This window comes from Mirounga angustirostris, unplaced genomic scaffold (assembly GCF_029215605.1).
Source record: "Mirounga angustirostris isolate CCGP_5_RB_7025 unplaced genomic scaffold, mMirAng1.0.hap1 SCAF_17, whole genome shotgun sequence".
Taxonomy (NCBI): domain Eukaryota; kingdom Metazoa; phylum Chordata; class Mammalia; order Carnivora; family Phocidae; genus Mirounga; species Mirounga angustirostris.
Genome location: NW_026991725.1, coordinates 22,828,462 through 22,854,699, shown reverse-complemented (window position 1 = coordinate 22,854,699; position 26,238 = coordinate 22,828,462). Strand labels below are relative to the sequence as shown.

Below are 26,238 nucleotides of genomic sequence, written 5' to 3'. Positions count from 1 at the left end.
CAGGCTTCCCCGGAGCAGGGAGCACGATGCGGGGCTCGATCCCAGGACCCTGGGACCATGACCTGAGCCGAAGGCAGACGCTTAACGACTGAGCCACCCAGGCGCCCCTGACTGAGGTCAGTCTCAATTGTTCACTTACCTGTATGTCTTTTATCAATCCAGCCATCCACCTACCTCCCCGACGTTCCAGAAATATATACACGCGGTGCCGGCCGGTGAAACAAGCACATGAAAGGAATATGGGGGGACCTACCTAGTCCCTCTCACATCCTTTTGGGCCAGAGATCAGGCCGCGGCTATACTATTCCCGACTCGGGTCTCTCGCAGCACTGCTGTGGCTCCTGCTGGGCCTCGGATCCAGTCGGGCTGGGGTGGCAACCACCAGCAGATCACTGGGAGACACGTCGCGGCTGGGAGGACCATGCAGGAGCAGGACGGAGGACAGACGCAGCTGCCTCTTCTCGCCGGAGCTTCGGCTGCTGCAGGAGCACTCCCAGGGCAGGCAGCGGGTTTCTGGAAAGGCGAAATCATTGGCCTCATCCCTTTGTGCTGCGGGGCGAGGAGCCCATTGCCAGCGGAGGCCACCTCCCGCCGGGGTCCGCTGGCTTCAGGCCAGCTCAAGTTCCTGACCCGGAACCCGCCTCTGGTCCTCTCCTGCAAGTGGCTTCTCTTCCCTGTTTTCATACTTCATGCCCCTCCCCTGATAGGCTCAGCTGAATGCGCCTCACCTGAACGGACAACCAGGAATCGTCGAACAGGGTGCTTGTCAAAAGCGTTCGGTTTTTACCTTTTTTTGTATTTTCAATAAGACCAGAGACTCCCTAAGGATGTGGACTATGTCTCCACCACCAGGCGGGGGTGGGGGTGGGGTGCTCCCTGAGGGCGGGGGCTGCATCCCCCACCGCCACCCCAGACTGGGCCCTCCTCCAAGACGAGGACTGCTTCTGTTAGCGACTCCGTCCCCTAAGCTCTTGGCACACGCCTGGACCCACTGGCACTCACGCGACTTGTGATTCGGCCCCAGCTTTGGGTTGTAGTAAGCTGGGAACAGGGCGAGCTTCTCCCTCAGTGGAACCTTGGTGAACAGCTCTGACATCAGAGGCTGCTTCGTCGTCTCATTCTGCGGCGCAGTCCAGCTTGGCTTCAGACTTCCTAAGAAGCTCTGGGATTTTGTTGGAAGAGAAATTTTTGATACTTTCCCCTGGATGAGGTCCTGGGGGAGGGGGTGCTGCTTGTATTTGAAGACCACCGTATCCACCTCGGGGCTACTGCTTCCAGAGCTGGTTATCCCGGTCCCGCTCGGCAGAGACTCTGGGGAGTCTGAGACCTGAGTGGCAGGATCTGGGCAGGTTTCTAGTGAGGTTAAGGGCTGGAGGAGAAAACAGTCCATAATGAGATTGTGGAAGCCTAGGGCTCCTTCCCGTGCCTTCTTGATTTAAACAAACAAAGTAAGCCAAGCTCATCAGCAGCAAGAAAGATTAGAATAGTTTCCTAACCAGGAATTGGCTCAACACTAGGGCAGAGGATGGTGGGTATGTCCACAGAGCTTCCGCTGGGTTTTTGTTTTTGTTTTTTGTTTTTTGTTTTTAACTAAAGAGAGATTTTAAACACTAGAAATTGGCCATCAGAAAAATAGGCATTATTTCCCAGCTATTAGACTGGCAAAAATTAGAAAGCTGCTGGTGGGATGGGGCACTATAGGGACCCTCATGCACGGCGGATGAGAATGTAGACTGGTACAGACATTCTGGTGAACCATCTGGAAACACTCAATTAAATAATATTACAAATACTCTGTGTCCCAGCAGTTCTGCTTCTAGGTATACATACTAAATGAGTTATTAGATAACTCCTTTTTAAAAAGTAGGTACACCAATGTTCCCAGCAACATTATTCACAATAGCCAAAAGGTGGATATAACCCACATGTCCACCAACAGATGAATGGATGGAATACTAGTCAGCCTTAAAAAGGAAGGAAATTCTGATATATACTACAACATGAGTGAACTTTGACGAGATCGGGCGCATTCAGGGTGGTATGGCCTCAGACAACATGAGTGAACTTTGAAACTTTATGCTAAGTGAAATAAGCCAGACACAACAGTACAAATGTTGTATGATTCTACTTATCTGAGGTACCTAGAGTAGTCATAGAGACAGTAAAACAGAGAGGAATGAATAAGGCAGAAAAAATATTTGAAGAAATATTTAAGAAATAATAGCCATAAACTTCTCAAATTTGGTGAAAGACATCAATTTATAAAACCAACAAGCTCAAGAATCCTAAATAGAATAAGTACAAATAAAATCACACCCAGATGGGGTACCTGGCTGGCTCAGTTGGAAGAGCGTGCGACTCCTGATCTCTGGGTTGTGAGTTTGAGCCCCACATTGGGTATGGAGATTACTTTAAAAAAAATAAAATCTTAAAAAGGAAATGACACCCAGACACATCATAGTCAAATTGCTGAAGTCCAGAGATAAAGAGAAGAGCTAGAGAAAAATGACACATTACATATAGGGGACAATGTTATGAATACAGCTGACGTCTCACTAAAAAAGAAAAAGAACACCAGAAGATAATGGAACATTTTTTAAGTGCTGCAAGAAAAAAAAAAAAAATGTCAACCCAGAATTCTAGGTCCAACAAAAATAGCCTTCAAAATGAAAGCTAAATAAAGACATTTTCAGATAAACAAAAACAGAAAATTCATCACCAGCAGAGAGATGTGCACTACAGTAAATGCTAAAGAGAGTTTTTCAGGCTAAAGAGAAATGACATCAGATGATATATATACATACAAATACATATGTTACATATATACATATATATTTTTTAAATATCTTTCCTCTTGGGGCGCCTGGGTGGCGCAGTCAGTTAAGCATCTGACTCTTGGTTTCAGCTCAGGTCATGATCTCGTTGTTGTGGGATTGAGTCCTGCATTGGGCTCCGTGCTCAGGGGGAAGTCTGCTGGAGATTCTCTCTCCCTCTCTCTCTGTCCCTCCCCTCCCCCACTCATGCCTCTCTCTCTCTTTCTCTATTTTTCGCTCTCTGAAATAAATAGATCTTTAAAAAAATATTTTAAAAAAGAAAAATAGGCAAGTTTCCAGAGTATATGAAGAATTCCTACAACTCAATAATAAAAAGATAAATAATCCTAATTTTTAAAAGAGAGGGAAGCAAAAACTTGACATACTCTTCACAAAGAAAGACATATGAATGGGGGAGGCTGGGTGGCACAGCTGGTTATGTGTCTGACTCTTGGTTTCAGCTCAGGTCATGATCTCAGGGACGTGAGATTGAGCCCTGTGTCCAATTTTGCTCTCAGCTAGGAGTCTGCTTGAGATTCTCTCTCCCTCTGCCCCTCCTTCTCATGCTCTCTCTCTCAAATAAATAAATAAAATCTTTAAAAATAAAAGGGTGGGGTGGCGCCTGGGTGGCTCAGTCATTAAGCGTCTGCCTTCGGCTCAGGTCATGATCCCAGGGTCCTGGGATCGAGCCCCGCATCGGGCTCCCTGCTCCGCAGGAAGCCTGCTTCTCCCTCTCCCTCTCCCCCTGCTTGTGTTCCCTCTCTCACTGTGTCTCTCTCTGTCAAATAAATTAAAAAAATCTTAAAAAAATAAAAGAAAATAAATAAAAGAAAAAAAAAGAAAAACAGGCTCAACAAGAAAAAGAATAGGTCATAGAATGAGATAAATGACCCAATCATATTTAAATAAAGTTTAAATGCATATATTAAAAAAAAAAATCCCTACTTTGCCAAGAAACATACTAACAAAAGATGGTGGATAGGAGAATGGGAGGTGAGTGTAGAGATAAAAGGGAAAAATAAATAAATGAAAGATGCAAAGGCTTTGAATGAACCAGGGCTTTTTATTAAATTAACCCTCTGCACATGAAATCCAGAAAAGAAAAAAAACAATAAAATGTTACTGCCTTATTTTTAAAAATCTCTTTGGAGTTAAGTAGTACTACTTTACATCTTAGATTAATGAGAGAAGAACAAAGGCAGTCTTAAAAAGTCGTAGTAATATTAAAATAGCAGCTAATGCTTCCTGAATCCTATGTGGCAGGCGTCACTCTCCACATTTTCATGTATTCTTCCATTTAAGCCTCAAAGCAATCCACTGGTAAGTACTATTATTAAAATTCCATTTTTAAAGATTTTATTTATTTATTTGAGAGAAAGAGAGAAAGAGTGCAAGAGCAGGAGGAGGGGCAGAGGGAGAGGGAGAAGTGGACTCCAGCTGAGTGCAAAGCCTGACAACAGGGGATTGGATCCCAGGATCCTGGGATCAAGACCTACGCTGAAGTCAGATGCTTAACCAACTGAGCCACCCAGGTGTCAAAATTCCATTTTTTTTTAGATGAGGAAACTGAGGCTTAGGGAGAGAAGAGTGACTAGATGCAAGTCATTAGAGGAGACTCCAGGATCCAAACAGAGGCAGCCAAATCCCAATGCATACTCTTTACTCTTTTTTTTATTCCAAGAAAAAAGGAACCCCACATACACACACACATAAAATTTGCTACCTTAACCGTTTTTAAGTATACAGTAAGTAGTGTTAACAATACACCCATGTTGTGCCACAGACCTCCAAGAAGACTCCCCGCTTAGTAGGGAGCCTGACATGGAGCTCAACCCCACACCCATGAGATCATGACCTGAGCTGAAACCAAGAGTTGGACGCTTAACTGACTGAGCCACCCAGGTGCCCCTCATTTTTTTTAAAGATTTATTTATTTATTTATTTATTTATTTATTTATTTATTTATTTGAGAAAGAGCAGCGGGACGGGCAGAGGGAGAGGGGGAAAGAATCTCAGACTCCACACTGAGCGCAGAGCCCAATGGGGGGCTTGACCCCACGACCTCAAGATCACAGCCTGAGCCAAAACCAAGAGTCAGGCACTCAACCAACTGGGCCACCCATAAATCCTTTGCCCATTTTAAAATCAGTTTATCTTTGGTGTGAGTTGTAAGAGTCCTTTATATATTCTGGATATGAACCCCTTATCAGATACATAGTTTGAAAATATTTTCTCCCATTTCACAGGTTGCCTTTTCACTCTGTTGATTGTTCAAGTTTGATATAGTCTCACTTACCTATTTTTGCTTTTTTTTTTAAAAGATTTTATTTATTTATTTGAGAGAGAGCACAAGAGGGGGGAGGGTCAGAGGGAGAAGCAGACTCCCTGCCGAGCAGGGAGCCCGATGCGGGACTCGATCCCGGGACTCCAGGATCATGACCTGAACCGAAGGCAGTCGCCTAACCAACTGAGCCACCCAGGCGCCCTTGCTTTTTTTTTTTTAAGTTTATTTGTTTGTTTGTTTAAGTAATCTCTACATGCAACATGGGGCTTGAACTCACCACCCTGAGATAAAGAGCCACACACTCTCCGACTGAGCCAGCCAGGCGGCCCTGCTTTTGGTGTCGTATCTGTGAAATCCAATGTCATGAAGTTCCAAAGCCTATTCTTTTTTTTTTTAGATTTTATTTATTTACTTGACAGAGAGAGATAGCGAGAGCAGGAACACAAGCAGGGGGAGTGGGAGAGGGAGAAGCAGGCTTCCCGCTGAGCAGGGAGCCCGATGTGGGGCTCGATCCTAGGACCCCGGGATCATGACCTGAGCTGAAGGCAGACGCCTAACGACTGCGCCACCCAGGCGCCCCTCCAAAGCCTACTCTTTTAAAGGTGTTTATCGAACTGTGGCTGTAAACCTATTAATAAGTCATGAAATTAATTTAGTGGATTGTAACTGGTATTTTTATTTATTTTTTTTAAGATTTTATTTATTCATTTGAGAGAGAAAGAGAGACAGAGAGAACACTAGCAGGGGGAGAGGCAGAAGCAGACTCCCTGCTGAGCCCCGACATGGGGCTCGATCCCAGTACCCTGGGATCATGACCTGAGCTGAAGGCAGATGCTTAGCCAACTGAGCCACCCAGGTGCTCCAGGAACTGGTATTTTTGAAAGAAGAGAACAGAAGAGAATAAAAAATATCAAAGGAGTTACCATATGTAGTAAGTATGGCTCATCATTGTTTTAGAAACTCTTTTCCAGTGTGTGTATGGATGGATAAAATAAAATGGATTTCTACTGTGGGCTATGGTTAGGAACTCGAAAAGCATCACATTCTTCCATACTGCACTTGGACCTGGCAAAGGCCCAACAATGCCGAAGGTTTTCCAGTACTTACAATACAGTCATCACATAGCCTTTGGTGGGCCTGACTACAGTAAACACAAAAAAACCCGTTCTAGAACTGTCAGTACCGGGGCGCCTGGGTGGCTCAGATGGTTAAGCGTTTGCCTTCGGCTCAGTGCATGATCCCAGGGTCCTGGGATCGAGCCACACATCCGGCTCCTGCTCAGCGGAAGGCCTGCTTCTCCCTCTCCTTCTACTGCTCCCCCTGCTTGTGCTCTCTCGCTCTCTCTGTCAAATAAATAAACAAAATCTTTAAAGAAAAAAAAAACCTTTAAAAAAATTAAAAAAGAACTGTCAGTACCACATTCATGTGGCATCTTAGTGTCTGCAAAAATAAAAAATCAGCTGTCACATTCAATTAATATTTTTGATGTGAATTTCATTGGTGATGTTTGTTTTGATTTCATAGTTGTATAAGAGTTATAAACAAAGATTTTATATATCTGGTTTTATGTTTGTATATATCTATGAAAGTTATTTACGGCTACAATGGGGATCTGAGAGAGTTTTCTTTCCTTCAACAGGTGTCCATACACAAATGGAGTTTGAGAAACACTGTTTAAGGGATGAACTGGGTTCAACACTGCCACAAAGCTCAGAATGTGACCTTATTTGGAAATAGGGTCTTTGCAGATATCATGAATCAAGTTAAAGTGAGGTCGTACTGGATCTGTGTAAGCCCTAAGTCCAATGACTGGTGTTCTTATATGAAGGCCACGTGAAGATCTACAGAGGAGAAATTCAAAGAGGGAGTCCTTGTGACAACAGAGGCAGAGGTTGGAGTCCCACTGCTACAAGCCAAGGAGCTCCAAGGATTGTTGGCAACCACCAGAATCTAGCAAGAAGCAAGGAAGGATCCTCCCTCTAGAGCCTTCAGATGGAGCACGGCCCTGCCAACACCTTGTTTTCAGACTTCTAGCCTCCAGAACTGTGAAAGAATCAATTTGGGTTTTAAGCCCCCAAGTCCATGGTGATTTGCTCCAGCAGCCACAGGAAGCTAACGCAGCAGGTGGGAACATGCTTAAAGATGGGGTGCGGAAGACGGCCATTGGAAAAGCCCTTAAAGTATAGGTCCATTCTCCTAGCACGCCTGCTCTTGCACAACTTGGGCTTCACAGGTGGGGATATCGAGGCTTAAGCGGCTTACTCAAAAGGAGATAGCAAGTCAGGAGGATAGAAGGGACCAGAAAGCAAGATTCCTACCACTGCCCCCTGAGCTGAGCCCTCTGGGGAAGTAGACCGCTCTACTCACCCCAGGGCTGGTGAATACGTTCACTGCAGAGGCAGACTTGACCTCCTTGATTCTGGAGATGGGTTGACTGAGCTCCAGCCCCGGGCAGCTGAGAAGGCTTGAGTGCCTCAGGTCGGGTACAGAGGTGTATCGCCTTGCAGCTTGAGGCTTGCAGGGAGGAGGGCTGGCCCCTTTCATGGGCGTCTCCTGGTCGAGGCTGCTGTCTGTCTCTTTTGTCTTTGCGTCTCTGACACTCAAGAGCAAGTCAGATGTGGAGGATACCAATGCCATTGGCTGGAGATGCTGGGAAGGAGGAAACCAAACACAGCCTGTGGGAACCCAGCTCTGTCCACTTCCAGATTCATCTGCACCAAGGGGAGGTGCCGAGGAGAGGAGGAGGAGAAGGAAAGCAATCGGTATCAAAGTCTCTCTAATCTGAGGTTCTTATCCTGGGGTGCAGGGACTCCTAGAGGGTTCATGGACGGTTTCCCGGGATCTTTGGGCCACTTAAAACTGCAGTTTTAAAACACTATCTTTGTATACTTTATGGCAAGAGAGTATCATAGTTTTTATCAGTTTCTCAAAAGGCCTATGACCCTAGCAAAGTTATAAAATACAAAAAAACCCAAAAATATCCTGCTCTCATCCTGTTCCTTCAGGTGAGGGTTCAAGAAAAAGGAAATGGACCGGGCGCCTGGGTGGCTCAGTTGGTTAAGCGACTGCCTTCGGCTCAGGTCATGATCCTGGAGTCCCGGGATCGAGTCCCGCATCGGGCTCCCTGCTCGGCAGGGAGTCTGCTTCTCCCTCTGACCCTCCTCCCTCTCATGCTCTCTGTCTCTCATTCTCTCTCTCAAATAAATAAATAAAATCTTAAAAAAGAAAAGAAAAGAAAAAGGAGATGGACCAAAAACCCAACTGAGTCTTTCCACTGAGCCAGAAGAGACAGTGAAGCAGAGAGGGGCAATCCAAAGATTCGGACTGTAGGACAACGGGACTGCTGGCCCCCCGGCCAGGGCTGGTCCACACTTTGAGCACAGAGCGGGTTGGAAGGACCCAGCTGCGGTCCATCACCCCACATAATGGTGAGGGTCCTGCCTCCCTGAAGCCCTCCTCTGCAGCCCCCTCTCTCAGCTGTGCCCCTGGCCTGCTAGAGGGGAACATTCCAACCCAAACTGGGGTTGGGACCCATGAGTATAAGTAGTCCTGGCGCCTGCTCCCTATGTGGGGATCGTGCTCAGCCTCCCAGCTGCTTTTCCTCCCACCGGACAAGGTAAGAAGGGCAGACCAGTGAGAGTCTTCTGAAGGATGCCAGGCTCCTCGCGACTTCCAGGCTCACCTTCCTGTGGCCCAGCCCTTCGTCAGCCCCATTCATTCAGTGCATCAGGGCTCTGAGTAATGGTCTCCTGAGCACCCCCCATGGGGCGGCCCCAGCTGGGGAAGGGTGCTGGGCACACACGCTCCCCTCCCAGCCGGGTTTACTTGTTTGAAGGTGAGGGTGGCGGCTTGATGTTTCTGCTGTGGTTTCTGTCGGCAGCTCTTCATGCTCTTGCCCCTCGCTTGCTCGCCCGCCGACTCCCCCTGCATCTCCACCTTCTTCTCCTTTGTTTGGAAGGATTTTTTCTCCTGTTTCAGCCTTAGGTCCTGGATCAGCTGCCTGTCCAGGAGGAACAGGGAGGGTCGTGGAGGTTAGGGATGGGCTACAAATGGGTATGCTCTCCCTGAGGGGGGGATGATGCTTGCCAAAGAGTGCAGTGTCATTCCCCCCGCGTGTCCAGCCTGCACAAATGATTGCAGGGCCCAGAGCAGAAGGTGGAGGGGACAGCCATGCTTCCCACCACACCATTCCCAGTCTGGGGAATAGCATCCAAGGAGTGATGCAAAGTCAGCCGCTCTACCCGAGGCCAAATCCCACACATAGCAGGTGCTGGGAAGAGGGTCTGGGTAGGTGGCCAAACAAGGGGCCCCCACATTGGACCACTTTATATCCCGGGCCTCTCTGGCCAATGATGTAGTGGGAATAACGCAGTCACATGGGTCAGGAGACAGGGATCCCAATTCCTCTTTTGTTATCGCCTACTATACGACTCCTTCTGTGCTCTGACTTCTCCGTCCATAAAATGAGGTGATGGGGGCACCTGGGTGGCTCACTCGTTAAGCATCTGCCTTCAGCTCAGGTCATGATCCCAGGGTCCTGGAATCGGGCCCTTCATCAGGGTCCCTGTTTGGCGGGAAGCCTGCTTCTCCCACTCCCACTCCCCCTGCTTGTGTACCCTCTCTCGCTGTGTCTCTCTCTCTTAATTTAATTAAATAAATTAAATCATTAAAAAAAATGAGGTGATAGGTAGGGATTGGACTGGACAGGATGAGTCCCTTCCAGTTCTTAGATTTCATGCCTGTGTGAATCCAAGAGGTAGCTCCCTGGGAATTCTGGGGAAGGGTGAAGGTGCCTGTCTCAGGAGCGAGTTTCTAGGAACAGCTACATATCTACTGAACACCCCACGCCAAGGAATCTTATGATTCCTGGTCCTTGTGAGACTAAAGCAAATGTTCCCCCTGGCAACTTCTGGGCTGGGGATTAAAGCTCAAAGACCCTCCTCACCATCCCAGGCTGGTCACCCAGAAGGTCAATCACGACCCAACGCGTCCCAGCACCCACCCACTTCGCCCAGAGCCTTCCTACCGGGCATATACCTCCCGAGCCCTGGAGGTAACAGTATTCTGAAAGAGGGAGTTGTTGTCCTGGAAAAACTTGTCATACTTCTCCGAATTCAGAGTAGGATAAATCAGGCGGAACCCCCCACGGTTCTCCTTCTCGTACTTCTCAGTTTTCTCCAACTGCACGGCCTGGAAACCCTTGACCTCCTCCATCCTGGGGGGGAACAGAACACAGGGCTGCCGTGGATTTTCTTGGGACAGAGCCTGGAAGGGATGTGCCAAGCTGGATGTCCCATGGGGCCAGGCCGAGGCCTTGCGTACAACAGTGGCCTGCCCGTATTTGCTGAAAGGAGATTCTAGCCCTCTTGGGACGGCCAATGTCATGATGCACGGAAAGCTGGTCAGAATGGTCTTTCTGACAGCTCACCAGACTCTCTCCTCATACAAAAACCCCCTTCCCCTTGGCTCAGTTCTGAGGAGGCAGACTGTCGCCACCTCCCCATTCACAGCCCCTATAACCCTCCTCTGGAGAACGGCAGCTTGTGTTTGGCTAAATTTGAGGGCTTCACGGATGTGCTTTTATGAGCTGCGATGATCTCATTCTCCCTCACAGCCCCTTGGGGAGGTGGAGGTCAGGGAGGGAGGAACGAGAAGCCCCTTTTACAGCAGGCAAACCGAGGGCACTGAGCCACCCAGGGCCAAGTCATGACCAAGAGGATGATTCAGGGGAGGGCCCCAGCTCTGCCCTAGCAGATGCTGCCTCCTCCTTGAGAAGTGGGGAGAACACTGGCACAGGGGAAGCTATTCTGGAATCCCAAGTAGCACACTCGCTGCACTCCAGCCCCAGGCCTGCCACTTCCCAGCGAGGGGACCTTGCACACAAGTCAGTTCCCCTCCCAGAAGCCTGGTCTCCTTAGCTCCAGCCACAGGACCATCCAATACCCCCTGCTACCAACCGTCCTCAGAGGGAAGCCAGTTCACAGGCAAAAGTGCTCTGAGAAAGCCAGTGCCCTCCGAACACAGATGCCATTGCCCCAGTTCCCAAAGCTCCGTCCCCAAGACTCAGCAGGCTCTGCTCATGGGGGTGCGGCGGTTGCCGCGGGGTCTGAAAAGCAACACAATCGTCTCCTCCGCTGGGTTCCGAGTCTTCAGACACTAAAATCACTCCGCAGAACCAAGGCGCCTGTTTACAGGCAAATGCTGCCGTGCGGGGAGCAGGGGACGCTCGCCCCCACCAATCCAGTGATACGGGGTGGGTCAGACTAATGTGTCTTTCTGTAAAAATCAAGCAACGGGTTTGTTTTTTGAAATATTTTATTTATTTATATGACAGAGAGAGATGCAGTGAGAGATCATGAGCGGGGGGGGGGGGGGGGTAGAGGGAGAAGCAGGCTTCCCGCTGAGCAAGGAGCCCGATGCGGGGCTCAATCCCAGGACCCCGAGATCATGATCTGAGCCGAAGGCAGATGCTTAACTGACTGAGCCACCCAGGCGCCCCATAAAGCAACGGTTTTATTTTTGGATTGGTAATCCCTAAATCTTCATGTTATATTAGTAAACTCATATCCATGATATATAGTCTGTCCATAACTTAATCTCCTATTTTTATGTGCCAAAAAAAAAAAAAAAAAAGGCTCACAGTAAAACTGTACAAGCTGCCACATTCTGCAAATAGAAACTAATATTCCAAATAGGATTATCGTTTGTTAGAACTGGCTCCACTCCCCACCAGCTCCAAGCAAGATTCTTTTTTTTTAAATGTAATGACTTTTTTAAGTTGAAGTATAATTGACATAGAACATTCTGTTAGTGTCCCAGGTGTGCAAACACAATTCGCTATTTGTGTGTATTCTGAAATGATCACCACAATAAGTCTACTGAACATCTGTCCCATACACAGTCAACAAAAATTTTTGCGGGGGCGCCTGGGTGGCTCAGTCCGTTAGGCATCTGCCTCCGGCTCAGGTCAGGATTCCAGGGTCCTGAGATCGAGCCCCGCGGCAGGCTGCCTGCTCACCATGCGGCTTGCATCTCCATCTGCCCCTCCCCCTGCTCGTGCGCTCGCTCGCTCACTCTCTCTCTCTCTGACAAATAAAATCTTTTAAAAAAATGTTTTTTCTTGGGGCACCTGGGTGGCTCAGTCGTTAAGCGTCTGCCTTCGGCTCAGGTCATGATCCCAGGGTCCTGGGACCGAGCCCCGCATCGGGCTCTCTGCTCTGCCGGGAGCCTGCTTCTCCCTCTCCCACTCCCCCTGCTTGTGTTCCCTCTCTCACTGTGTCTCTCTCTGTCAAATAAATAAATAAAATCTTTAAAAAAAAAAAGTTTTTTCTTTTGATGAGAACTCTTAAGATCTTAGCAACTTTCAAATATGCAATACAGCCTTACTAACTATAGTCCCCATGCCCTACATTACCTCCCCATGACTTATTTATTTTATAACTGGAAGTTTGTACCTCTTAACCCCCTTCACTCATTTTGCCCGCCCCCGCCAGGCAAGACTCTTCACCACCTCTAACACACACTATGTGTGTTAGAGGCACTCTGATGAACCTATTATTACACCTTATCTCATTTAATTCTACCTTATAGATCACTGGCTCCATTTCACAGAAAGAACACTGAGGCTCAGAGAAGAGACGTAAAGGCCACATAACTAGTACGTTGTCGAGGACCAGGACAGGCCAGTCTTACTGGGAGCGGGGAAGTCACAGAGAATGGGGTCCCCAGGGTGCGGGGGCACCTCTGTACCTGGTCTCCCGAGAACGACATTGCTGCCGGAATCGCCCCCGTTGTCTCTCCTCCTCCAAGACTTTCTTTTTGTCACAGTTTCCCAGGTTGATCAGGACCAAGGTGTCATAGAGCAGACTGTCTTTCACCTCTTTATCCAGCCAGGAGTCGGTGGAGAAGCTTGGAGAGTGGTTAACCTGTAAGGGCAGCAGGGGGCTGGGCTGTCCAGTGTGGAAGCAGAGAGCAAGGCCCAAACGCCACCTCCAGGGAGCTACCTAAGCCCAGCATGGGGCCCTGGCTACCAGATGGAGCGGAGGGGAGGGAGTCTGTACCGGAGCCATGGTGAGGAGAGGAGAAAGCAGAACCTCCTCTAGTTTAACCAGCTTCGATTTCAGTCCTTTCCTCTTGAGAAGCATCAGCGGCGCCCTGTCTTTGCTTTCCCTCCCCCTGGTGGGTGTGCTCTCTCGCTTACATAGCATGCCCTAAAGCAGAGGGAAGGGCGCAGTCCAAAGGACCAGGCTGGGAGGTGGGGAAAAAGCCAGAGTGATGCATTCTGGACCCTCACCAGGATCGAGGGGGAGGCAGGTGGGAGGAGGGAGAGGCCTCATTCCTGCTCACAGAAAAGACCAGATCATTTAGACGCAGTCTGTAACATTTGAAGACTTCTAGCAGTTTCTGAAGGCCTGTGCCTGGTGCCAATTTCGCTCTTTGTGTAAGAGCTCCAAACAGCCATCTTCTCCTTCCCACCTATACCTGGGAACAAGGGCTGGGAATGGAGGAAAGGCAAGGCCCCAGGAAGGGGACCCATGATTCCGGCTTTGCCCTCTGAAGACTCTGACTCTGTGCCAACCGGCCCTAGCACCTCTGACTTGGCACCTGGCTCCTCCAATCCCCACTTCCTATAATGAGGACTGAAGGGTCCCTTGAGGGCTGCTGAGTGCAGGTCTAATGGGGAAAAGAGACAGCCACCCACATGCTTTTTTTTTCCTCCTCCATCCACCCTGCTGCAGGTCTGGGGAAGGTAGGAAATTCACTGAGTGGCTCCTCACCCATTCCCTTGGCCACAGACACCAGGCCACTCTCTGTTGGTGCTTGGACTTGAGTGGCCCAAGCCCCTGAGAGCCAGGCCTGGTTCTGATCTGGAACATCATCATCCAGCTTTGATGAAGAACACCCCTTTCTGGGAGACAATTCTGTGACAAAAAATCAAGTTGTCTTTAGAGTCTTTCTGTGCCTGCGATCAAAGTTTCCAGGCCTGGGTGGACCTCAAGAAGGCACAAGGAACTCTCTAATTCCTGGCCATCTACCCCCCTCTGGTGGCCACTTCTCAGCTAAGGGAGGAGCCCTGGGCAGCCAGCACTGCCGCGGGATGAACAGGCCTGGCCAGGAAGTTGATTAAAATGATCTGGCTGAGCCAGGGATGAAGGGATGAGCCTTGACACTGGCTGACCCCAGGAACAGCAGTCAGTTCTCACCCCTCGCCCCAGCCCCTCTACCTCCAGCAGCCAGGGCTTGAGTTTGTGGTCCAACAAAATATCAAAGCCCAGGATTTCAAAGCAAGCACTGTTGAGTGTGTGGTTGGGGAAGCAGGTGTGGTAGTTATGCTTGATGACGGGGTGGGCGGAGATGATCGTCTTGATGATGACATCCTCGATATCTCTCCAGATCTGCTCCATGTTGTAGCCATGGTTTTCCATGTACATGTTGAAGGTGGAGAGCTTCCTGGAAGGAAACCACAGGCCGTGAGGCAAGGGAGCCCACCTCTGGTCATCTAAGGCCATCTCCGGCGGGAAACCAGAAACTTCTGCAGACGTTAAGTCCCCAGAGGTAATGGGGACAGACACCCAGGACCCAGGGTGACAACAGGGCTGTGTCAGCTCAGGAGGGGCCTGCAGGAGCCGCAGGACCACAGTACTTAAGCCTCCAACAGCCTGGAAGTGGGTGCAGATAATGACACATAAGACCTGGCTTGGGCACTAACACTGTGACCCAGAAAACACATGTGAGGCTGGGGCAGGGACTGGGTATTCTAGGGGGAAAGCTCAATGGGTGAATAAAAAATATTAAAAAAAAACAAACACCCTACATGATGGTTTTGCTTTGATGGCAAATAGTTTCTCAACCTTTGGTGTTCATTAGAAACACATAGGGAGCCTTTTAAGAACACCAATACCTGGGTCCCACCCCAGCCATCTGACAGGATTCTGGGGATGCTAAAGACACAGAAACTTTGCTTGAGGACTATCCACAAAGAAAAGGCAGCCCCGGGGCATTTCCACAGATAGGGTTACCAACTGTCCCAGGCAAACCAGGACAGTCCCGATTTTAGATAAAGAAGATGTGGTAGATATATACAATGGAATATTACTCAGCCATCAAAAAAATGAAATCTTGCCATTTGCAACGATGTGGTTAGAACTAGAGGGTATCATGCTAAGCGAAATAAGTCAGTCAGAGAAAGACAAATACCATATAATATCATTCATACGTGGAATTTAAGAAACAAAACAGATGAACATAGGGGAAGGGAGGAAAAATAAAATAAGATGAAAACAGAGAGGGAGACAAACCATAAGGGAGTTTTAACTCTAGGAAAGAAACTGAAGATTGCTGGGAAGGGGGATGGCATAACTGGGTGATGATGGTGAGGGCATGTTATGTAATGAGCACTGGGTGTTATATGCAACTGATGAATCACTGACCTCTACCTCTGAAACTAATGATACACTATACGTTAATTACTTGAATTTAAATCAAATAAAATTTTAAAAAATAATAAATTTTTTTAAAAAAGAACTGAAAGTCTCACATCCTGGGAAACCCCTCAGTCACAGGCAAACTGAGATGACCTGTCACCCTATTACAGAGATCAGAGGATGTCTATGGTTCATGAGGAAACATCTAAAGGGGTGCTCTGCCAAGATGTCCAGCGACAGATGAATGGATAAAGAAGAAGTGGTGTGTGTGTGTGTATATATATATATATGTGTATATATATATATATATATATATATATATATATATATATATATATATAGGAATATTATGCAGCCATAAAAAGGAATGAAATCTTGCCATTTGCAACTACGTGGATGGAACTGGAGGGTATTATGCTGAGCGAAATAAGTCAATCAGAGAAAGACATGTATCCTATGACCTCACTGATATGAGGAATTCTTAATCCCAGGAAACAAACTGAGGGTTGCTGGAGTGGTGGGGGGTGGGAGGGATGGGGTGGCTGGGGGATAGACACTGGGGAGGGTATGTGCTATGGTGAGCGCTGTGAATTGTGTAAGACTGTTGAATCACAGACCTGTACCTCTGAAACAAATAATACATTATATGTTAAAAAGAAAAAAGAAGGGCGCCTGGGTGGCTCAGTTGGTTAAGCGACTACCTTCGGCTCAGGTCATGATCCTGGAGTTCCTGGATCGAGTCCCGCATCGGGCTCCCTGCTCAGCAGGGAGCCTGCTTCTGCCTCTGACCCTCCCCCCTCTCATGTGCTCTCTCTCTCTCATTCTCTCTGTCTCAAATAAATAAATAAAATCTTTAAAAAAAAGAAAGAAAAAAGAAGAAGATAGCAGGAGGCAAGAATGAAGGGGGGGAAATCGGAGGGGGAGACGAACCATGAGAGACTATGGACTCTGAGAAATAAACTGGGGGTTCTAGAGGGGAGGGGGTGGGGGGATGGGTTGGCCTGGTGATAGGTATTAAAGAGGGCACGTTCTGCATGGAGCACTGGGTGTTATACGCAAACAATGAATCACGGAACACTACATCAAAAACTAATGATGTAATATATGGTGAGTAACATAACATAATAATAAAAAATAAATAAAGGGGTGCTCTGGTCAGCTCTGAGCTGGGTCATACAGAGAGGAGGCAAATCTGACGGGTCTGAGAGACAACGGTGGGGACATATCCACACCCACTCATAGGCACAGAGCTGAAATGGGAAGTGGGAATGTGAAAGGAAAAGACGCAGGGGCGTGAAGAGGAAAATAAGACAAGAGACATGGCTCACAAGACAGTTCGAAGAGCTCACTGGGCCCCAGCCAGTGGAGCCAAAAAGGAGGAAGCAGGGGCGGTCAGCCAATGCAAACTTGCTAAGAGCCTGCTGTACACGCAAAGCTCGGGAAATGAGAGAACCCTAAGAAACTGCTCCCCACTGTCATGGTAAGCCTAAGGACCATTTGGGGGGTCAACACACATGAAACAACCAAGGATGCATTTATATAAAGACAGATTAGCAAAGGCCACTCAATACAGAGGCCCACTTTTGCCTCTACCTGCCATTGTTGGGGAATAGAGTGTAGCACCTAAATGAATTTTCCAGATCGCTTGAAGCCAAACCATTCAAGTGCAAAAAAATGTATTTAATTTGCTTAATTGGGAAATAAATTTTCCCAAAATAGATTATACACTTCCCTCCCTTCTTATAACAGACACTGCAAATCATAACATAACCTCTTCTTGATGACTCGGGCACATCAAAATGAATATACATTATTCTATAATTTCATAATGCCCAGTGGTTAGCCAATTCAATTTAACACATCAGCTATGTGCCAGGCACCCTGAAAGATGCAGAGGACCTGGTCTCTGCCCCCAAGCCCTGCCAGATTTCCAGTCATTCTGCCTCCCCTCCTTCACTGCTCCTGCTGAGTTTGCGGCTGCTGGGGGGTTTACCGGGGACACAGTTGGCCTCATGCTGAGGATGGGGGAACTGGGAGCAGGTGAGGCAGTCAGCATGAGAAGCAGATCGCCTCAGAAGATGGGGAAGAGGAAGAAGAGGAAAGGTGAAAGGAAAAGGGAGTGACAGAAAGAAAGAAGGACCCTGCCTGGCACATGGAGGCACCCAGAGGCCAGGGCGCCCCTCTAACCCTCAAGGAGTTTAAGTACAATTGAGAACACATGATAAACATGTGCACCAAGCCAAGAGCAGTTATGGGCTATGGCTGATGTTGACCAGAGGGTGGTGGGAGTCCAGAGATGGGAAGGTTCCTGTGGGTGGTTTGACTCAGATTCCACAGGTTCGTCCTCAGAGATGGACCCCAATTCTCTCATCTGATTAAGTGAGCAAACAGAGGCTCAAAGAGAGGACTGGCTGCACAGTGGCTATATGGTTGGACCAGGACCTAGAGCCAGATCAGAGAAGGCAACATGGAAGCCTAGTGAGCCAGAAGGTCCTTCAAGGATGTTCTCCCATGTTTTCGGTTAGAGCTGAGCAAAGATGGAGAAGTGGAAATGAGCAAGCCTATATATGGAATGTGAGCCACCAAGTGTCCTGGTGGAACACCACGGAGTGGACAGACAGACAGTGTGGCCTAGTGGTGAAGGGTAGAGACTCAGGAGTTTTCGTTGTGGCTCTCCTACCTCCTAGCTGTGGAAACTTGGGCAAGTTACTTAACCTTTGACACCTGTTTCCTAATATGCAAAATCATGCTGATAATAATAATTCTTACTTTAGAGTGTTGTTGTGAGGATTAGATGGGCTATGGTGTGTCTATTTCTTAGACCAGTGCCTGGCACCTAGCAAGTCCTCAACAAAGAGAATGCAGACCACCAGTGTAGTAGATTAACAATGGAAAGTGGTGTCTGGTCAGATTACAGTGGAGTGAGCAGAACAGTTTGAACTTGACGCTCTAGGCACCTGGAAGCCACATGGGTATGGAAGTAATGACTAGAGAAGCCCCCCTTTATCAGGAGGGGGTATGTTCCAAGACCCCCAGAGGATGCCTGAACCCATCCATGGAGAGCACCAAACTCTACATGTACTGGTTTTTCCTATACATGCACATCTATAATAAAGGTTAATTTATAAATTAGGCACAGTAAGTGATTCACAGTAATAACTAAAAATAAAATAAAACAATTACAACAATACACCATAATAAAAGTAATGTGAATGTCATCTCTCTCTTGCTCTCAAAACACCCTCCAGTAGGGCGCCTGGGTGGCTCAGTTGGTTAAGCGACTGCCTTTGGCTCAGGTCATGATCCTGGAGTCCCTGGATTGAGTCCCGCATCGGGCTCCCTGCTCGGCAGGGAGTCTGCTTCTCCCTCTGACCCTCCCCCATCTCATGTACTCGCTCTCTCTCATTCTCTCTCTCTCAAATAAATAAATAAAATCTTTAAAAAAAAAAAAAATACCCTCCAGTACTCTACTCGCCCTTCTTATGATGATGATAGGAGATAATGAGATGTCTACCTGATGAGATAAATAAGGTGAATGACGTAGGCACGTGACATAGCATTAGGCTACTGTTGACCTTCTCACGATCCATCGGAAGGAGGATCATCTGCTACCGGGCCTCAGTTAACCACAGGTAACTGAAACCGTGGATAAGGGGAGACCGCTGTATACGGAATGCAGAATACTACCAGCATCCACCTGCATGGGGGTTATTTCTTCTGAAACCCATTCATACATGTCATCTTGATAGGTCCTTAATGGTATATCTGAGGCTGGCCAGCCAGGATTCATATGTTACTGTCATTTTAGAGATGAGAAAATGGAGGCACAGAGAGGTTGAAGCCTGGAATTAGGGAGGAGAGCAAGGAGGCTGAGCATGCATCAGGTCTGAGGCTGAAGCGAGGCCTGGGTCTGATGGAAAGGAAGGGACATGGGGACATCTGCAGGAGGAACATTCAGAAGCCTCCTGCTTCTTCTCTGTGCCCTCCCCTGTGGCTTAAAGAGATGGAAAAGAGGGAAAGTCTTGGGGCTTACTTAAACTGGTAAAACAGAGGAAGTAAAATGGTAGCCTTCAGCCTGGGGTAAAAGAAAGTCCCCCTACTCTCTTTGGTGAGAGAACACCAAACTCTCTAATCCTGCAGGTCCAGAGGCAGAGAGAGGGAGGCCGGGCAGGGGAGCCGGTTTGGAAGGCTGGGGTGGGAGCAAGGAGCGAGAAAACGCTGAGCTGGAGGCAACAGATGTCAGGGTGCTCTGAGGAGGGATGAGCCTGGAGCTCAGGGAGAGGGGGTAGGGTGGAGGCCAGGGGAGCAGAGCAGGGGGGCAAGGCCTCACCTTGGAGGGGAGAGAGGTGAGGAAAAAGAGGAGGAAGGCAGGAGGGGGTGCAGGGCGGCCGAACAATACTACACACTCTCCCCTGAGTCCTGGCACCCCCTAACACCCCCTCCGTCGTGGCCTGAGAGCCCAAAGCCTGTCGTCGGGGTGTCTTCTCATAAGAGGAGGGAAGTGGGGGCCCTTAGGTTACATGCCTTCGGACTGAGGAAAAATCACAGTAACCACAGGCAGTGTCCCTGTGGCTATCATGGGTCATTTGAGCCTCAGAGTGACCCTGGGAGCTGGGCAGGGCACGTAGGACAGGAGAGGGCAGGACAGGGCATCTCGCTGCCCTCACCTTACACACCAAGGGGTGGGGGCTCAGAGAGCTGAAGACACTGGCCCAGGCGGACTCAGCTGGTGAGAGGCAGGGCCAGGCCTGAAAGCCAGGCCTCACTGAGCACGGCTCTGGGCCCGGGCCACAGCAGCGAAGGAGGCTGAGCTGGTGCCCGCGGGCCGGGTGGGGAGCCCAGGAGGTGGGAGAGCTTCGGGCAAGACGGGTGCTGGCGTCCTCTGGAACAGGGGAGACCTCCCCTTCAAGCAGGCTTCAGCCAGTGCTTTTCCATTTGCTTTTTGGAAGTCTGCCACCAGGGGAGTTGTGAAATTTCACGTGCCTCTCTGATGCTTTGAAGCCAAACCGACTGCGTGTTTATCAGTCCTTTGAAGTCCGGTGCGGGGTACAGAGCATGCGTCTCGCAATCCGACAGACCTGCCTTCTCATCCCGCTCTAGCATTTACGGCCATGTGACCTTGGGCAGCTTAACCTCTCAGAGACTCAGTTTCCTTGTCTGTAAAATGGAGATGGTACCTAACTCATAGTTCTGCACCTGCAAAGGGCAGATTACGACGCCTTTGTCATAGTGTGGGGAAGATGCAATGGGGGGGGGGGTGCCTGGGTGGCTCAGTCATTAAGCGTCTGCCTTCGGCTCAGGTCATGATCCCAGGGTCCTGGGATCGAGTCCCACATCGGGCTCCCTGCTCCGCGGGAAGCCTGCTTCTCCTTCTCCCACTCCCCCTGCTTGTGTTCCTGCTCTCGCTATCTCTCTCTCTGTCAAATAAATAAATAAAATCTTTTAAAAAAAAAAAAGGTGCAATGGGGGGAAAAATGCGCAGAGCCCCCAGCACGAGCCCCACCACCACCGGGGGCCTTAGTAGGTACCGCCTTCCCTTCCCCTCGTACCTGGTCATGTTCACTTCCTCCAGCTCCCCCTTTTTCCTAAAACTCAAATGACACAGGATCAGACAATAACATGAATGTAATAACTGGGAAGACACTCATGAAATCTTCCCATTTCTCCCCTTCTGGGGAATCTCAAAGCCAGCCAGCCACAGTGAGCCCACACCAGGCAGCATGATCATTCGAGAATCTCTGTTGGAACAACACCCCAGAAAACCACAGGCCAAAGGAACAACGGCCTGACATGTCCTTCTCCCTTGGCAGACTAAGAATCGATAAATATCTGCTGGTTTGGAAATGTCAGAAGGGCCCAGTGTAAGAAGCGTATGTTTGGGGGTGTATGTGTTGTGTGTGTGTGTGTATCCTGCTGGGGATGTTCATCTCTCCTCCTCCCAACCTCCTAGGGTTTACGATGTAGCCTTCTTTTAATGATTAACAGCCAGAGGGCAGAGAATAAGGAGGCAAAGAAATATTTGCTGAGCCCATGCGACCCAAGATGGAAACACTGACGGGGACGGGCTGGGTCTGAGCTCTGAGCCTGGCAGGGCAAGGAGAGAGAAGTGAGGCAGCCGCCTTACCTCTTGCTTCCGGTGTGAGCATCTCGAATGAAATTGGAACTGTGCTTATTAATGGAATAATTAGTCAGGTGCATGCAGATATCATCCTGGGGAAAGAGACACAAGTCTGTGGGGTCAGGAGGTAGGGCAAGCCTCCTGCTTCTTCTCTGTGCCCTCCCCTGTGGCTTAAAGAGATGGAAAAGAGGGAAAGTCTTGGGGCTTACTTAAACTGGTAAAACAGAGGAAGTAAAATGGTAGCCTTCAGCCTGGGGTAGAAGAGAGTCCAGCTACTCCTGAGATTGGGTGGTTCACTGCTTGGGAGACATTTCAGGAATCCTGGGGGGTCATAGAGTGCAGGAAGGGGGTGGGGGAAAGACAGGGGCTCGCCCATGGCCTTCTCTCCTCCAGCACCACAGGTCTGGGGCACTAGCTTCGCAGTAGGGCAGATCTGGCCATGAGTCGCAGCCTCATCTCTTCCCAGTTCTGTGACCTTGGACAAGTTCCTTCAACTCTGAGTTTTCATTTCCTCATTTGTAGAATGGAGATGATAATCTCTATTGCTGAGGGCTCCTAAGAGGGCTAAAGGAAAGGATGTCTGGACGTCTGCAACCTGGCACATAGTAAGTTTCAACCAATGACAGCCATGTCCACAGTGCCTTGAGAATGTGGACTGAACTGGGATTTTTCATCCCCGTAAGGAGGAAGGGGCAGGGCACATCCCCTGAGCTCACCAGGTTGTCTGTGCTGGGGTGGGAGTAAGAGGTGGTGGCGAAGCGTGCTAGTCCTTCGTTGTATGCAAAAATCCTCAGAGGGTCACAGGAGGTCATCAGCACATAAATCCGTAAGTCGAACTTGAACCCATCAATGATAAAGGGCTGAGAGGAGGGAAGAAAAGTCACATAAGCCTCAGAGGAGAGATTCAGACTTGAAGATTAGTGCCTGATCTTGGTTTTGCCTGGTACTACAGAGTGCGGGCTTGGCTGGGGCCAGGGAGGAGGACAAGGCGACTTGACCTGTGGGAGTCACTAAACCCCACTGTGCCTCAGTTTCCTATAGCACAAGAAACTGCCTCCCAGAGATCTCCTGACAACCAAGCAAAGTAACATGAAAAAGTCCTGTGATGGGGCGCCTGGGTGGTTCAGTCGGTTAAGCGGCTGCCTTCCGCTCAGGTCATGATCCCAGGGTCCTGGGATCGAGCCCCACTTCAGGCTCCCTGCTGAGGGAGCTTCTCCCTCTCCCTCTGTTGCTCCCTCTGCTTGTGTGCTCTCTCTTTCTCTCAAATAAATAAATAAAATCTTCCCAAAAAATCTTTAAAAAACATTAAAAGTCCCGTGATGAAGGACATGTTGTCACCATCTAGGGCTGTGTTACATGGCCGTTCTGCAAGAGTGCTTCCTGCAATCCTGGCCAGTCCTTTCTAGTCCACACACACTTCCAGAGGGCTCCCTCCCTGCGGTGGGCTATATGCCACTGTGACCTTTGACCTCCAGCTATGGAGCAAAGCCGGTCACCATGATCCCTCCAGGACTACTGCCCTCTCCCAAATGAAGTGGGACAACCACAGACTAAAGGTGCCCTCCAGCTGTCATCTCTAGAGGTGACGGGCCAGCCTAGTAAGGCCAGACCAGCTACCAGGGTACAAGGGTGAGGGATGCTCTGGCCCAGACACATGTCCCATCCCTGGTCAGAAGGCCTGGTTTGACAACTTTCAAGGCAGAAGACAGGACTCGGCTTTGCCCGTCGCCTGCCTCATTTCCCATAGTGCAGCGGAGCTAGAGCCTGAGGTTGTTGTGGGTGAGAAAGAAATGATCACAATGAAGTACCTTTGAAATATAGAGTTGACAGATCATATCCTCTCCTGGCTTGATATCTTTCACCGTCCGGGTGATGAATATACCTCTCCCTTGGCAGCCCGAATCCGGCTTACAAATATAAGTCTTATTTTTTCTTGACCTGCTGTAGTTCTGCAAATCCCCCCAGCTACCAGAGCAGCAGGGAGGGAACGAGATACACCGTTAGCAGGGGGAGCAGTGAAAAGGAAGGCTAGCTCTTTATTTAAAAAAAAAAAAAAAAAAAAAGGCAACAACAACAAAAACACTAAAGCTATCTAATGTGACAAAGCTCCAGAGTCAACAGACACATGTCAGGAGATCTGGAAACAAGAGAGACAGCCATGCACATGCACACATGGTGGAGAGAGTGTGGGCTTCGGAGGGAACTCGGGCCTGGATTTAAACCCAGGTGACACCACTCACCCAACTGTGTAACCCTGTGCAAGGACTTGACCTCTTTAAGCCTCAATTCCATCATCTACACAATGAGGATAAGGACACCTGTCTTCTGTGGTGGTTAATTACGTGACAGAAGGCAGGCAAGGTGCTGATACGTGCTGCATGCCCCGTGAAGGTAGCTGCGATCCAAGTATTTTGGCTTCCTGGGTTTGCAGATAGGAGATGTGGAGTTCTGCACGTGGCTCTAGCCCTGACCGGCGGTGTGACCTTGGATCAATCAGTCTCTTCCCCTACTGTAGGCTTCAGCTCTTCCCCGGGAACACCTCCACTCCAGCCAGAGTATCAGAGCGCAACTACTATCCTTGAACACATTCTGAAGAAAGTATCTTCAGAAGAAGGAAACCGATTTAAGGCATTCTAAATCTCAGTCTTGCTACACTTCTTGTTTTGCATTGGAACTCATTGGTATGGTGACCCCTGGCGACGTCCCTTCACTGCAATGTTCTTCAGTGGCCACTGAAATCTGGAGGTGCCCACTGGCCTGAAGGCAAACATGTTTCCTTCTAAGTTGCTTATGAGTCCTGAAAGTTGTTCTGGACAAGCTAGGGAAGTCTGGGAATCCTGGGGCTCTTGGTTTGGAAAAGCACTGGGCACAGAGGACAGAGTGGGATTCTCACCATGTGAATAGAATTCCAATGGCAATGCTTCTCTGCCCCCCTCCTCCTCATCCCAAAGACCAGACTGTACCCAGGTCACATTCATGTTATCTCACACTCCCTCTGTTTCTTGCTGGTGTGGTCCAGAGCATTTTGTGTACTAAGCATGGATGCCCAGTTTCAAGATGGATAGAGTGAGGCAGAAGACTGAGAAAGGCTGGCTGCCATCCATGGTCCTGCCATGGAACAGAGGCCAGGTGTCCCTCCTGGCTCCTAATCTGGGCACTAACCATTATCTCACTCCCTCCAGAAGTGCTCAGGGTCCTTAAAATTTCAGAAACTGCACAGTTAAAAGGTTGGAACAAGTTGAGAATCAACAGTGTTCAGGGTCAGAACAAATTCTCATCCCAACTGCAGGCGCAGGCTCCAAGGCACCCAGCCCCTAAATGTCATCTAATTTTTTATAGCAGAGCCTTGTGTTCTCTCAACCTTGGACACACCCTTAATCCCTTCTCTTCCAAGAAAGGAAGAGAGAGATGGGAGATCCTTTGGTGAGGGAAAGTAGCACCGGGAATCCCGAGCAAGAGGGAAATGGAAATCGGGGGTGGGTAGTGCAAAAGGAACACAGGTGGTCACTCACTCAGCAGGAAGACACCAGGTCCTAGGGAAGAAGTGGAAATCCTTAGGGAACATCTTTAACATGCGGCTCATATTCCTGGCCAGCAAGTCCTTGCGGCAGATTTCACTCATTCCAGGGAAGTGATTGATTTTCTGCAAAGGGAGCCAGAATTCATGAACAACGGGGGCCATGGGAGTACCCATGAGATCCCCTCGGGGGACAGTCCTAAAAGGGGGGGGCCCACTGGGTAGATGCCACACTTCTATTGAGACCCAGCTCTGCCCCGGACAATACCTGGTAACTTTTCATCTCCATCACCCTCTCCAGCGACACTGAGTAGTCCGTCCAGTAGAGAGTCCAGTCATTGGCCTCCCCTCCCTCTTGAAGGCCATACCGCTGGGCGGCCCTACGCACTGCCATGGAGGTGGAAAAAGAAAGGCCTGTTAGCCCAGGGAGTGGGGGAGGAGCACGGGGTGGGGAGGTTATGCTTTTAGGTGCTCACAGACCCTGCACTGAAGAGAGACACCGCAGCTCGTTGGGACTGGAAGCCATCTTGCCTGGTCTGAACACACCATTGCCAAGAAAGGAACATGAATAGCTACTGAGGCGCATAGCCAATACCCGGTGAACCCCACAGAAGGTTATCTGGGAAGAATGTTTTACCCGCCCTGGTTTCCCCTTGCCAGGAAGTAGGCTTCTGGCTTTCCTCCAAACACTAAGCACAGAACGTTCAGGGAATATAAACTAATCCTTAACATCAGCCAGAGCCAAGCTTAATTAGGAAGGTAAATTGACAAAAAAAAAAGTATACAATGCATTTCAAAACCACATATATGCTATCACATCCTTCTTTCCCTGTCCCTGTTAGCATTAGTAACTGGGAGCTGACTCCAGCACAGATTCAAACGCCTTCGAGGGCCTGGAAAGGAAGAAGTGCCTATGGTGACCCAGGGGAGTCAGGACCAGTGTAAAACATTCAAATTTGAAATCCATACAATGGGGGCGCCTGGGTGGCTCAGTTGGTTAAGCAACTGCCTTCGGCTCAGGTCATGATCCTGGAGTCCCGGGATCGAGTCCCCGCATCGGACTCCCTGCTCAACGGGGAGTC

The 26,238-nt window shown here is 49.1% G+C and overlaps 1 protein-coding gene across 1 annotated transcript; it reads right to left on the bottom strand.

Moving 5' to 3' along the window:
• Positions 1 to 259: 259 nt before the first annotated feature.
• Positions 260 to 25,445, bottom strand: TTLL6 (tubulin tyrosine ligase like 6). The gene is made up of 12 exons (XM_045888090.3): positions 25,425 to 25,445; positions 25,152 to 25,282; positions 23,448 to 23,604; positions 22,356 to 22,499; positions 21,646 to 21,731; positions 14,322 to 14,547; positions 12,847 to 13,022; positions 10,124 to 10,312; positions 8,923 to 9,097; positions 7,465 to 7,746; positions 1,003 to 1,369; positions 260 to 513 (listed from the first exon to the last, which is right to left on the bottom strand). Exons 1-12 carry the CDS (start codon positions 25,443 to 25,445, stop codon positions 302 to 304), a joined length of 2,166 nt encoding a protein of 721 aa, XP_045744046.1. The 3' UTR covers positions 260 to 301.
• Between the last annotated feature and the right edge of the window lie 793 nt (positions 25,446 to 26,238).